This window comes from Oculina patagonica, chromosome 4 (genome assembly GCF_052425735.1).
Source record: "Oculina patagonica isolate OP01 chromosome 4, crgOcupat, whole genome shotgun sequence".
Lineage (NCBI taxonomy): Eukaryota > Metazoa > Cnidaria > Anthozoa > Scleractinia > Oculinidae > Oculina > Oculina patagonica.
The window spans coordinates 51,764,134-51,778,175 of record NC_135761.1 but is presented as its reverse complement, the minus strand read 5'-3'; the positions used below and the strand labels follow the sequence as shown (position 1 = coordinate 51,778,175).

At 39.1% G+C, this 14,042-nt stretch overlaps 1 protein-coding gene and 1 pseudogene across 3 annotated transcripts; one reads left to right on the top strand and one right to left on the bottom strand.

Moving 5' to 3' along the window:
* Positions 1 to 2,829: 2,829 nt before the first annotated feature.
* Positions 2,830 to 7,996, top strand: LOC144650543 (uncharacterized). Of its 2 annotated transcripts, none has more exons than XM_078510238.1 (3): positions 2,830 to 3,068; positions 6,299 to 6,981; positions 7,316 to 7,996. In XM_078510238.1, the coding sequence occupies exons 1-3, from the start codon at positions 2,838 to 2,840 to the stop codon at positions 7,749 to 7,751; spliced, it is 1,350 nt and encodes a 449-aa protein (XP_078366364.1). In that variant the 5' UTR covers positions 2,830 to 2,837; the 3' UTR covers positions 7,752 to 7,996. The 2 variants fall into 2 exon arrangements, with proteins under 2 accessions (XP_078366364.1, XP_078366363.1); XM_078510237.1 differs by having other exon boundaries at positions 2,830 to 3,074.
* A 563-nt stretch (positions 7,997 to 8,559) lies between these two features.
* On the bottom strand, positions 8,560 to 13,566 carry LOC144650554 (neuronal pentraxin receptor-like; annotated as a pseudogene). Its single transcript, XR_013570139.1, has 3 exons — positions 13,327 to 13,566; positions 10,190 to 10,421; positions 8,560 to 9,156 (listed from the first exon to the last, which is right to left on the bottom strand). The product of XR_013570139.1 is annotated as a neuronal pentraxin receptor-like (transcript).
* Positions 13,567 to 14,042: the final 476 nt, after the last annotated feature.

The following is a 14,042-nucleotide window of genomic DNA, read 5'->3' as shown; positions in this document are numbered from 1 at the left end:
GTTTATGCACGATGAAGATGGAAAATATGGCTTGCGTGTGACAAACGCAAGAGGCGATAAGTGGGTTGCATATGGTGATGGAATGCTTTTTGGATGAAAAGAGCAAAGATAACCTAAAGTTTGTATCCGAAGCTGTCCAGATCTCAGTAGATCAGGTGCATGAGGTTCTCCAGGACCCCAGCAAAAGTCCCGATCCTGCTGCCGTGACCTCGCTCATTCCATTTATTGATCAGGAAGAGAAAAACAACTACCCACTGTTCCAAATGAAGGACGGGCAGCTGCATAGGAGGTCAGACATTAATAACCTTCAGGATGCTAAAACTGTGACCAACTGGTGGGGGGCAACAACGGTAATAAAACTATACCGTTACAAACCGCACAGCTCGTTCATATAGATTGTTCAAGAATCTTTATGACCTATATGACCGAGCAAATTCTGAACGATCCTTGTGAAGTGTTTATTCAGTTTATAAGAGCTTCAACATCAAAACTAAATAGATATAAAAACATTTAGCTCATAAAGGTAAAACGGCCAAAGGCAGTTTAACTGAAGAAAGACTAATACCTAACCCGGCTAAAATTTTAATTGAGTCCGGTTTTAAATCTTTAACATGTAAACATATAAGTGTGTTTTTAGAAGAGTGCATTTTGAGTTTTTTGTGTGTATTTTTCTTCCTCTCGTTGCCGTTGTTATCGTTGTTAACACCCCCCCCCCCCCCCCCCCTGGATACATTACTGACTGGGAAACAAGGATAAATTCAGCGGTTAACGTTTTACTTAATAATAAGAATCAATTTACGATTAGTATCACATTTTTATGTACTTTGACTGTGCTTCGCAGTTGAAAGCACACTTCTTCCATATTGACTGACACCTAGAAATAAGACGAACTACATTAAGCGCAGCATATTTTAACTATTTCTTTAAGTTAGCCTTCTCGGTCTGTATATACATCAGTCCGATGTGTATCGGAGCATTGAAGTTTTTAGTGTTTCAATGAGTATTACTTCAAGTATCAAAGACGTCGCTGTTTTTAAGCGTCTTCGCTAATTTCTAAACAACGTACGAACTTACCAATCACAGCTAGCTAATTGTGAGGATGCAGTGTGTACTTATTTAAGTATCAGTTTTTGCGTTGAATTGTGCTATCAGTTTTTACATTCAATAATTTGATTATTGAATTAGTTGTTGCAGCTGTACAGTTCAGAGCTGAAGAATAAAACGTTTGTTACTTTAAGCTAGAATATCTCTTCTTCTCCGTCTCGATTAAGTATCCCAGAAGTGACAGGGGCGAACTAAATCTTTCGGCAGAAGCCTTCTTGAGTATGAAAGCATGGGAAACAGATCACGCGTCGGGAAGGAGCTTGTCCAGAAGCAATCTTTTTCTGAAATCATCAAAAGAAAAAAGTAGCAGGTGCTACATCTAATTTTACAACATTCTTTTTTCAGCCAACTCTACCTGACAGAATAAATATACATCGGTCGCTTTAAATATTATATACAGTAGGTGTATCGTAGCCGCCTACTCGGGCGCGAACGCAAATAAAAAGAGTCTCCATAGAAAGAGTTTGAGGCGAGGAAAATAAATTTGAGATGATGGGGGAAAAGAAAACGAGAAAAACGCCTAGAGTTTACAAAATGTTGACATTTCAAAATTTATAGAACAATCGTTTTTGTTATTATATAGACAGGGTCCAAAGTAAGACCAAATACATCAATGTGTTATCACTCATCCATGCAGGGACTATAGGGAAACCCCCTTCAGACCCACCTTTGAATACAACCAGTAGGTGTATGAAGTAACCGATGTCACACCTAAACTGGCTCATTTTATAGAAAAAGCGATGACACTGCAGCCCTATGTTAATTAAAAAAGATAGAAATACACGTGGCGAACTTCGTCAATTATTGATTTATTGTTTGTTACTGGCCTATCATTTTCTTTATTTTTATATTACAAAACATGTATGTAAAAGGTCCTTTCATGTCCCCATTACGTATGCATACGTAATGGAGGGGTGCGGGAATCAATTCTTCTCTTTCTGAACCCCGTAGAAGATGCTTTTCTTCGTATGGATAACTTGGTACATTTTCAGTTTATAAATTACTGGTTGTTGACGCTAAACAAAACTAGTTGTTGAATTTGATCCCGAACGAAAAAGTAAGGGCCAGATTTAAGACTTATGTACGTACTTGATAAGTTACGAAAGAAATATCAGCGGAAATCGCAAAGAAATCTTAACTTACAATGCAGGAGGTCATTCCAAAAAATATACTGGAAGTTCCAAATAAGGTAATAAAGGAAGTGCAACTTAACATGTTACCCACATGTAGTTGTCACGCAGTATGTCTTTGTTGCGGAAGTCGAAAGAAAAAATTAAAAACTAGACGCAAATGGTACCTCCGATTTCTATGCTTTTTGTCAAAGGTTCTTTATAAGCCCTAATTTAATGTGTCGATCAAGAAGGCCTATTCTGGGCCTTAGGGACCAGAATTACGCTTCATATTTTAGGATTATTCTAGTCCCGCTAGCAGCTAGACTTCACTGCGTGGGCTCGTTTTAACTGTTTGAATGACGTACGCTGGTTATAATTTATGTGAATGGTACTTACTTCGGATACAATTGCCGATCAATCGTCGGATATAATTTTATTGCCGATCAGAGTTTATGTCAAGCCACTGATGTGCTTATTTCAACAATTTTGGCTCAATTACGAAACTGAAAGTCACGCGAAAATAACACAATTTGAGTAAATGCATGCAGAGTTTCTTAAACAAAATATACTCACAACAGTCTCCTGCGTCAAAGCAGGTCATCCGTGTTAATACGGTCACGAATGGCCTTGTTACAATGCACAAAAGCAACCCACGAAAAAGAAAATATTGCGACACCAATATTTCGAAATATTTCTCGGAAAAACATCCTTCATGGCAAGGGCACCTACCTGCAGGAGTACTATTTAAGGGAGTCACTTAAAGTAAAAAATTATCAGTACACAGTCAACATTAGGAGAGTGCAGAATTCGCTGTTGTGGTATTTACCATCCGTTAAAAGATCTAGTCGCAAGGTAAGAGTGAATGTTGTGTTGCTCAGTTGTTGTATCGTGACTGATACTGGAACTCGGAACGCCAGAACGCCGAAACAGCCCAAACAGCCCGAAGCATCCTTGAAAAAACTAACCACACCAACAGGCTACTGAATTCTAGCTACTAGCCCAGATTAAATTATCACCGGACCATTTCGTTTAAATTGTTTATAGCTTAACTTTTCAAAGATGTGTTCGCTTCCGTTAAGACATACCTATTTATCGAAACTGTCATGTTTTAAGTACACTACCTTTACCTTAACGAAAAAGTCGTGATGAGAGTTTACTAACTAAGAGGACCACTGAAGAGGTGTTACGAGGAAGAAATTAACTTAGTAAACTATTAAAGATAGATTGCGAACTGCTAGAGCTGAAAATATGTAAACAATAACCTGTATTTGACACCAAAAAATACACGCGTATTTGTCGGCGGACATTTTTTCGAGAAGCAAACAAAACTGTGAGCTGTGTCACTCTTTTTCGGATACCTCTTTTCCAAGCTGTTAAACGACAAAGTAATTTGGGCGTTCAAATCTTATGCTTGTCAGCTCACAACAAACTGAATGTGCCAACGTAAAACGCAAATTTTGAAAACTGAGAGATTCGAGGGAGATGACACTTGTTGACAATTGTTAAGGATATTCCTGAGTTTTGCCCTCGTCGTGTGACGTGTTTAGACTAATCGTGCGCAAAAAGAATATTTGATTTTTGAACGCAGCATGTGCTATGAGTAAAACACTTTTTTTAACATGTGAAAATATAATTGACACGGTGGAGCGAGGATGTGGATTTTATTTTTGAGTTGGTAAAAAGAGAAGTTTACGGATGGGCGCAGCAAATGAGTAAAACATTGATTTTAACATAGAAAATGAAATCCTTATCTTCAAACCGCCGTGTAATTCTCCTTTTATTTTGTAGACAACAAACGCGAATTACGTAAACGTTTAAACAAACAGCCGTGCAAACGAGAGAGGTGACGTCATTAAGCGTCATAACGTCATCCTTTGCTAGTAAGGATATCAAAAATACACAGTTATTTATTTTCTGCAGGCTTCTCTCGCCCTTGCTTAAACAATTTGTTATGCCTTTCTAAAAATTTAGCCGCCTTTACCCTCTTCGCAAAAACGTAACACAGTCGAGAGCCGCCGCTTATTTTGTTCCACACTTTTGGCAGCCATATTGGATCATGACGACAACCAGGCCTCTGCCCAATCCCATATACAAGGAGAAAACGAGTAAAAACTTCATCCCGGAGAACTTCACAAACCAAACAACGCCAAAACCAGAAACCGAAGCGAATAACAAAACCGGATATCCTCTTTTGTTATTCCTAAAAAAGGAAATTCGAATCAGGATGGGCACCAAAACCAAAAATTAAAAAAGGAAATTTTAAGTGTAAAAAACGAAAATCTGATCTTACGAATGAGCAAAATTTGAATCAGGGTGGGCACTCAAACACAGGGAACCCAAACGCTGTATTAGTTATTCATAATCTTAAAATAAAAATGTTCTTATTAACCTGCGTTCCTGTGTTTTTTTACCGGTTTTGGGGGCGATTTGAATCAGAGCGAAAGCGGTTTAGACGGTTTACGTTGCGAGTTTTAAACGGTAATCGATCTGTCGCAATGTAAATACGACGCGCCTCAAGTTTCTCAAGTTACTAACACCATTAACTATTAACTCTCCTCGCGGGGAGTTTCGTGTTTCAATTTAATGGTCACGCGAGGGGAGTTAATAGTTAATGATAACAGTTAAAGTAAAACTTGAGACATAATTGAGGCGCGTCGTATTGACATTGCGACAGATCGATTACCGTTTAAAACTCGCAACATAAACCACCTTCGCTCTGATTCAAATCGCCCCCAAAACCGGTTAAAAAAAAACACAGGAACGCAGGTAAATAAGGACATTTTTATTTTAAGATTATGAATAACAGTTAATGATAACAGTTAAAGTAAAACTTGAGACATAATTCAGGCGCGTCGTATTGACATTGCGACAGATCGATTACCGTTTAAAACTCGCAACATAAACCACCTTCGCTCTGATTCAAATCGCCCCCAAAACCGGTTAAAAAAAAAAACACAGGAACGCAGGTAAATAAGGACATTTTTATTTTAAGATTATGAATAACAGTTAATGATAACAGTTAAAGTAAAACTTGAGACATAATTCAGGCGCGTCGTATTGACATTGCGACAGATCGATTACCGTTTAAAACTCGCAACATAAACCACCTTCGCTCTGATTCAAATCGCCCCCAAAACCGGTTAAAAAAAAAACACAGGAACGCAGGTAAATAAGGACATTTTTATTTTAAGATTATGAATAACTAATACAGCGTTTGGGTTCCCTGTGACTCAAACTTACAAAAAGGAAACTTTAAGTCTAGAAACAAAAATTACGATCTCAACGAATACGCAAAAGCGTAAAACCGAAAACGTAAAGTCCGGATGTTGTGCACATTACGAAAAAAATATATTCACTGACGGGAAGATCATACCAACGATACCTGGTTATATAAGGCGGTTCGAAGTAAACTTATTCATTGGAGTTACTTACTTGCTGTGGACACTAATAAGGAGCAGGAGACTGCAAAAAAATAATAATTCTGTTGCCATTTAAAGGTAAGAGTAAAGCCTGAGTTGGCTGAGTTGGTGCTTTTCAGTCTTTCTCTAGCAAAGGATTTTCATGGTGAAAGTTAAACCAATAACATTTCATGTAATTGTTTCCTCCGTGCGTGTCTACAAGAGAATATGTAATGAAAATGCTAAAACATTGCATGGGGCAGCATTTTATGAATATAAGAAGCGTATTTTCAACTCTGGAAAATCAAAAATTGTAACATTTCTACAGAGCAGTAAGTGACTAAAAACAAGTTTACAGCAATGAACGTTGTGGTCGATCCGACATTAACTCATTACAAACAACATTAGCTTGCCGTTACGTTTTGAAACACTACAAAGAATCCTCATAATGATATTTTATTAACTAAGAAAACCATCATGCAAGTTTAAAATTCGATTAATACGGCATTTATTTCATATTGTCACAAGTTGCATAAGACCTTTCCCCATCTCCAACAACCAAGAGCAAAAGCATTATGGGGAAAGTTTGCCTAAAATTGAGGAGAATAATGCAATGATTACCACTATAGCCTTATCAAATTACTCATTTACAATTAATCTGGGTATCTTTTTTTTCTGATCTAGACACAAAACATACACCAGATGCAGCCCGCTGAATTGACAGAAACAGATATGGAAGATGTCGAGTCCTTGATTGGGGAGGACTGTGTTGATTTTTGTTCATTTGAACACAAATTCATTGGAGAAAGAATCGAGTTAAAGCACGACCATCTAAAACATCTCAAGCTTCCAAATGGCGTGGAGATAACATTCGGGCAAATCATAGCACTAGCAGGGGATTTTTATGGTATACCAACACACCCAATTATCGATCCTGTCAAAGGAATGAGCCAGACCGCTTCTGATCGTCAGCAGCGTTTTCTTGCTGCGTACAACTCGCTGGCGCGTATACCAAAAGTTGAATTACAGAACGAGTTGAAGAAGCTGATCACCGCGTTAAATAAAGAGAGCCAAACTCGTACAAGTATCGGTGCCAAAGAATGGGACGAAATCACCGGAGGGATTTGGCTGGGAGGCGTTCCGATTAAACATGGACGGATGTTAAAATTAGCCGAGAACAACCACGACCATTTTCTCCCTTACGCCAAAGACGCGTATCTGACTGGTCATCAGTTAGCTATGGACAAAGCAAGGGAAGCGAGTAAATATGGCGGGAGTGAAAGTAGGCGTCTCCTTCATGAAGCATATTCGCTAGATGCGTTTGCTTGCCATTTCCTGACTGACAGCTTCTCGAGTGGGCACATACGGTAAATGCTGTTTATGCTACAGGTTGTTCTGTGTTCTTTGCAGTGTATTATTTCTATGCATGTAGGTTTCGATATTCTTTGGAAAGTCTTCAAAAATTGCTCAGGTGTACTGTTGGGCCTCTTCATAAGTCTATAAAAAGGTGCTGGTCTAATTTTCTGACTAAAACAGTTTTTTTCTTTTCGTTTTTGTAAATCGGTTTCTAGTACACAAACATTTATTGACAACTGGAATGCACTTTCCCATAGCATTTCAAAAGTGTTTGTTATTTTACATTTCATTTAAACTGCCTTTCCATATAATAAGTAACAGTTTGTTTTACAACGTGACTTACAGGGTGCCACGAGTTGAGTTGGGAAAGGCGACCGTTCTCAAGAAGGACGGCCACTTACTAAGTAAGTGCATGCACGATGAAGATGGCAAATATGGCCTACGTGTAACAAACGCAAGTGGCGATAAGTGGATAGCATATGGCGACGGTATGCTTTTGGATGAAAAAAGCAAAGACAACTTAAAGTTTGTAACCGAGGCTGTCCAAAGGTCAGTTGATCAAGTGTATGAAGCTTACTGCAACCCCACCAAAACTCTTGAAACAGCTGTGGTGACCGATCTCATCCCATTTGTTGACAAGGAAGAAGAAGACAGCAAGCCAATGCTCCAAATGAAGGACGGACAGCTACATAGAAGACAAGGAGTCAATGATCGCCATGACTGTAGGACTGTGACAAATTGGTGGGGACCTACAACAGCTGTGCAAGTCCTGTCCTTTTAAAAGAACTTTAATCACGAACTAACTAACAAACGTTTCCACGAAATAAGTACCAAAGTAACATGAATTATATATCTCAAAAACATTTTGATTACTATGATATTTATTGTATTTTTTTAATATATGCTATGATTTTTATTTTTATTTTTATAACTACTCAACCCGTTAAGTTTATTACTATTCTGAGTAGTCAAGCGAACATTTATTTTCTTTGAGTAGTCTTTTAGCCTATTTAAGTTAATATATTCTATGCTGTAATTATTTCTATTTATCTCTGGCAAAATATAATGGTTGTTGTTGTTGTTGTTTATTAAACCAATAGGATATGAATACTCCATGTTCTCTTGATTAAACTTAGTTTTGACAATATTTTTGGGACCCATAACAAACAACAAAAAAGAGTGATTGTAAAGGTATTTTCTCAAAGCAAAATCACTAACGTAACACGGTTTTGTAAGTAAAAACTTGCATTGAAAGTTATCAAGTCAATAAATAGGCTTTTTGTTTAGTCTCGTTTTCCTTTGTTTTGATTGGGGTTGTACGTCATTGCCATTTTTTATAGAATCCCTGGGTACGAATTGCTTACAAACTGTTTGTATTTGTGCTTCAAATGCCAACATTTTTAGCGATAGCTCCGGCACTAACTGGTTTAATCTTTAAGTAAACCTGTTTTAGTCAGTAACAATAATGCAGCAGTTCTCGGCATTGTTCCCAGCATTGTTCCTGTTGTTCGTTAATTCTTATGTTCTCTCGAAAGGTAGCGAGCCATTCATGTTGGACCTTGCGAAAGCTGCAATCCAGCCAGTTTAAGTATCTGTTTTGAAGCACTCTAAGTGGTTCCAACACATGCATGTATTAAACCCCAAAAGCACAACCAGAACGCGAGCCAGTGCCATATCGCGATTACAACTAAAATTTAAATTGCATCGGCACTTCTAAACAACCTAACACCTAGAAAAAATTCATGCTCCTTCGATTCACGTTTACAAGCAAGCTAAGTTAGTAAAAACAAAAGCAATGTTATATCTCGCAAGCCGATGGAGAAATAATTCTCACATCACCTCTTATTCCAGCTTTAAAATCAGACCATTTCTTGACATTACCCATCCCCCCGTGACATGATTTCGACAGTTTGAGTATTTCATTTGCACTGAGAACTCTGCTCCACATGTTTAAATCAGTAAGCTCTCCAATGTAGCACTGATTCGGATCAAAGTTTCCTCCAAACGAATCTTGCTCCCGACCGATGATTAGTATTCCATCTGTCTTGATCACGTGACCGGTCTTAAATCCAGTCCCACTAGCTTGTGAGACGCCATCCTTGTAAAGCTTCCGGGAGCCGGCTTTGTTTTCCCATGATGCACATATGTGGTGCCAAGAACCGTCAATCACCGATATTCCACTTTGCCTGAAAATGAAAATACACGTCTATAAAATTTCATTTAACCGCCACTTGCTCTAGCAACTCATCGTGTCAATGCAGTATCAATTCGGTATCTTTAAACCTTTTGGCACCATCGTTACATCCTAGGGTACCCTACCCTACCCTACCGCCTTGTAAACAGGGACTTTATACTACAACATAGATCATAACCACGTTATTTGTCTTCGAAGCTTGGCAAGCTAGCATGATGTTGAGTAATAATATATTTCTTTCGTCTTTTCTCTTTAATCGTCTACAGAGTCATAGCAATCCAATATTTTGCAACTACAGTCAACTCTCTCTAAGACGGACACCTTCGGGACCGGCCGCAGCTGTCCGTGTTAGAGAGGTGTCCGCTCTGTAGAGAGTCGAGGTAACATAACACCGGTAATTCTGAGATAATAAAGCTAAACCTTTGCACAATGCAACAAGCCTTTGCTAACTGCAACAAGACTAAAATAATAAAAAGACCGTATTTGCTTTTTAAAGGAAAAATTGAGAGCTTCTACAAACTGTAACACTGTAAGTAGAGAACGACCTAATTAGTGTCCATATACGTAAGCAAAGAAGTAATCCGTTAAAGCGTCATTATTTGTGGGTAGTAAGCTTGGTATACACGTATCCTTAGGGCACTGACTAACTTTGCGAAGTTTGGAAGTATTTTCACTAATAAAACATGATAAAAAAACACTTCTCAAGTGTCCGTTAATGATTTCAAAGTGTCCGTTGTCCGTCTTAGAAAAGTGTCCGTCTTAGAGGGAGTTTCGTTACAGTAAAATGACTGAAAAACGGCAGGGACCATCACCAGGTGTCCGTCTTATGGAGGTGTCCGTCTTATAGAGGTGTCCGTTAAGAGAGAGTTGACTGTACTCAGCTCGTTTAGTTTATTTGAGTAATTGACTTTTCGAAACTATCAATTTGGTGTTCCCAAATTAGTTTGAGCTTTCCCAAGCTAAGTGGTTATTTTGACACGTTAATAAAGTTTCTATCTATCTATATCTGTGACTATTGGTATTACCTTACTTGCTCGTTAATCCCCAATTGAATACGTGACATCTTGTTGATGAGAATTTCATTGAAGTTCGAGCTTAGGCTGTAACTCACGACGGCCTGATCATCACCTGACTTGTCTGTTGTACGCACTCGGAAGCAGATGGTAAGAGCGCTTGTTATCTGCAGGCCATAGTGGGTGACATAGTCACTTGTTCCACGTCTAGTAAAATAAAGGTCGTAACGACTTTTCGGCAAACCTGTCAAAACACAAAATGAAACACAAAACGTCACAACAATTTTACAGGCTCGGTCAGGGTTTTTAGGTATACGGTATACAGGGGGATTTTAAATTGGGTATACAGTATTTTACGCTGAAATCGGGCTTTTATGGCTATAAAGTAGCTGTGTTTTTCCAAATTTTGGTATTTTGCATGATTTCAGGGGAAATTTTGGGGTATACTGGTACATGTTTTTCGGGTTTATTGGTATACCACTTTTTATTATATCTCTGAGATAGTACGCACGCTGTGATTGGTCAATTTTACGGGCCGTATTCTTCAGTACGGCCCGCGGAATTTGACTGAGAGTTCTCCTGATGCCGTACGCCTTTGCAAGTTGAAATGTCTCGCGAAGAAGATTTTCAAAACTTCCTACAACGTTTGCAGTTAGAGGAAAAAAGCGAGGAACAAAGGCGAAGCGAAGAAGGTATACCGAACTTTAAACTCAATTTTTGTGATCCGTTGGAAGGGGAAAACTTCCCTGATGTGGCGGACGTAGAGCAACCGGAGCAGGATTCAAGTCAGAACTTGAAAGTTTCATCAGCGGCGAGAAATCTGCAAACACGGTAAAGAAGACGAAAAGTAAATGGAAACAGTTCGAAAATTATTGTCAAGAGCAGACTGATGGAACATTTCATGTAGAAACCGGACCTGCTGACGTCCTCGATAAGCTTCTCGGAAAGTTTTTCAAAGACGTACGCAAATGCGATGGAGCTGAGTACGAGCCAGACAGCATTTCAAACTTTCAACGAAGCATTCAACGCCGCCTAGCACCTCTAGGGAAGACACAACTTAGCATTACGTGGACGGCGATATCTGAGGCTTTTTTCAAGTAGTTCCTTCAAACTTTATATGTGTTTTCTCGTTCAGTATTTTCTAGAATCACTGCCATAAGTTTTCGAAAGTTTAATAAGCTAAAACATGTTGTCAATCGCGGCACTTTCGTTGCCAAGCAAAGAACTTCAGTTTAGAAGTTAACCCTCGGACGTACAAACCAACTCCTACCCCCACCATCGTACAAGGGGGGGGGGGGGGGGGGGGTGGATGGAACCCCTCCCCGGACTTTTCGTTATATTAAGGCGTAGCGAAATTATTTTGCACTGACAAGAAAGCCCTTGGCTTACTCTACAAGATGACATAATTTTAATTGGCTATGACGTCATATGACGTCACGTGACGTCATTAGAGCCGCCATCTTGGATCCGCCATCTTGGATTTCAACATTTTCTTAGAAAGTCACAAAATAACGAAAATTGAGGCAAAATCAAGCCAGAATGCTTATGGAATGTAAAAATAAGTAAATCTTCAACGTTTGATTAAAAAAACTGGAAAAAATAAAGAAAAATGTTAAAAATGACGCTTTTTGGCAAGACCTGCTTGTATTTGTGACGTTGCCATGGCAACGTCAAATATCATGGACACATGGTTGACATATCAAAATTTCTGCAAAGGATGGATGAACAGCTACTGAAAGTTTCAGCATTATAAAGTAAATCCTTTTTTCAAAATTTGGAAAAAACCTTATGGGGGGGGGGGTGGCATCCACCCCCCCCCCCCCTGTACGTCCGAGGGTTAAGTTATTCCAAAGGAAACTTGCACTGTATCTAGTTTTCATCCTGTCACTGAAATTACTGTAAAACTAATTGCAGAAATAAAGTAGTGAAGGTTGGATTCAAACTATGTTTATACGCTTATCAATCGAGCTATTAAACGGCCGAATTGTTTACGAAAGCCAATGAAATTCACTCGTCCTTTCACCTTTGATGTACGTCAGTCAAACGAAGCCGCTTTCCGCACGCTTGACTTGAAATGTTTTCTTTTGTCCAGAGTGAGAGATATAATAAATATCTTATTAACCTCGTTTTCTCGGTCCGTACTGTAAAATATGGATCCTCGTTTTTTCCCGTCGATTCATGGCCCGCTCGCTTCGCGCTTGGGCCATAAATCGACAGGAAAAAATTCGGTCCGTATTTTACAGTACGGACCTCGAACTCGATTAATAAGAGGTATATACCCACTGGCCGACACTGATTTTACAGCACAAAAATAGGAGCTGTACAGAAACTTATGTCGATATACCTCTTCTAACAAAGGCTTGTGCAAATGTCCCCCACGATCAAAAAGCATATTTTATCAAAGGAGCATATCTTCTGTAACCTTGACTATGACTTAATGCATGGAGTGGAAAGAAGAATTTAATTCACGTGTGAAGAAAGAGATGTGCAAAAAAAGAAGAAAAGGTAAAATCCATGGTTAAAGCGAACAAATGAACATAAACAGCTGGAAAAATTTGCAGTTTCGTCCATAATAAATTCTTGTCACCATTTAGCGCAAGATGTCAAGAAAAATGAGTTCATCAATCCACGTCACTATTATATTCCTTCACAAAGGTAACTGAACTCGTACGGCGCGTCCAACTGCACATTGCTAAAAGCAACTGGTATCTTATCTCTATGCCACACCCAGACAACACGCACTATTCAGCCTTTAATCTGACAACAGATGACCTTGTGACAGGACAATGTTGGCCGAGAAACAAAATTAATCTTGCTAACTGTCGCGTCAAAACAACATGCTAAAAGAATGATGTCTTTTCGATATGGCAACGGACGATTAAATTGTGTTTTTTCATTGTACGCACTACACACAAAACGGTAAATTGCCTTGTAAAACTGGTTTTTGTCTTTCCACATTGGGAAGAAAAATTATAGTATTCAATGATAGTTGAAAGTCACTGCGCGTTGGCTTGTATCCAAAACATTTGGTTGAACACTGAGTTATAACTGAGCCTTACAGTTCCTCTGTGGAAGCATTATGAATCTATTAACCCAAACGTTTAGTTGCAATACACGATGCGATCGGTATACCTCGACTAATTACATACCTGGCTGGATCTGACTGATTTGATTCTTTATCGCGGCCAGTTCTTTCTTCAAGTCGTTCACCTCTTGTAACAACTTGCTGTTTCCATCACACAAGTCGCACTGACCGTTGCCATCCACAGAGACGTTTATAACTGGACGACAATGGCAGGCGGACGGAGACTTGTTGGTGACGCCAACAAGAGCCCTGCTTTTAACAGAACAAGCAAAGTAACAACCTTAAAGAATGATCTTGTCGCCATATTGAACGCGAACAAAATAGTAAAACTATCGACAATGGAACTTGAAGCGAAATAATCGTATAACAACGTCAAAAATAATTCTAGATAATACAACCAAGTTTAAACTTAAAACAAAAAGACTAGTATATCTACGGTAGGTTACAATCTACTGCAAGTCGCTCCCCCCCCCCCTCACCCCCCCCCCCTCACCCCCCCCCCCCCCAGGGGGAAAACCTGACATGAAAGAATTAAGCCCATCAAGGATACCAAGCTGGGCGTGGATGAAGGTTTCTTTGACCCCTAAAAAACATTATTCATAGGGTTATCGGTCTAGGCTGTCAAACAGTATCATGGCTATTTTAGTTCTTCATGTGCAAGCCTAAACGAGACCTTTACAGCTAAAAACTAGTAGCATCCTGCCTCAAACAGTCTTAGCGAGACGAAAATCCGTAATTCACACCCTTGCGCCTCGACACCCTCAAGCGAGATGATCATGA

Bases quoted from the DNA above. Each gene is read 5' to 3' on its own strand.
- LOC144650543 (XM_078510237.1), top strand. From the start codon at position 2,838: ATGGCCTTGTTACAATGCACAAAAGCAACCCACGAAAAAGAAAATATT. The intron at 3,075-6,298 runs GTGAATGTTGTG...TTTCTGATCTAG, and splicing joins GATCTAGTCGCAAGGTAAGA to ACACAAAACATACACCAGAT. The intron at 6,982-7,315 runs GTAAATGCTGTT...CGTGACTTACAG, and splicing joins TTCTCGAGTGGGCACATACG to GGTGCCACGAGTTGAGTTGG.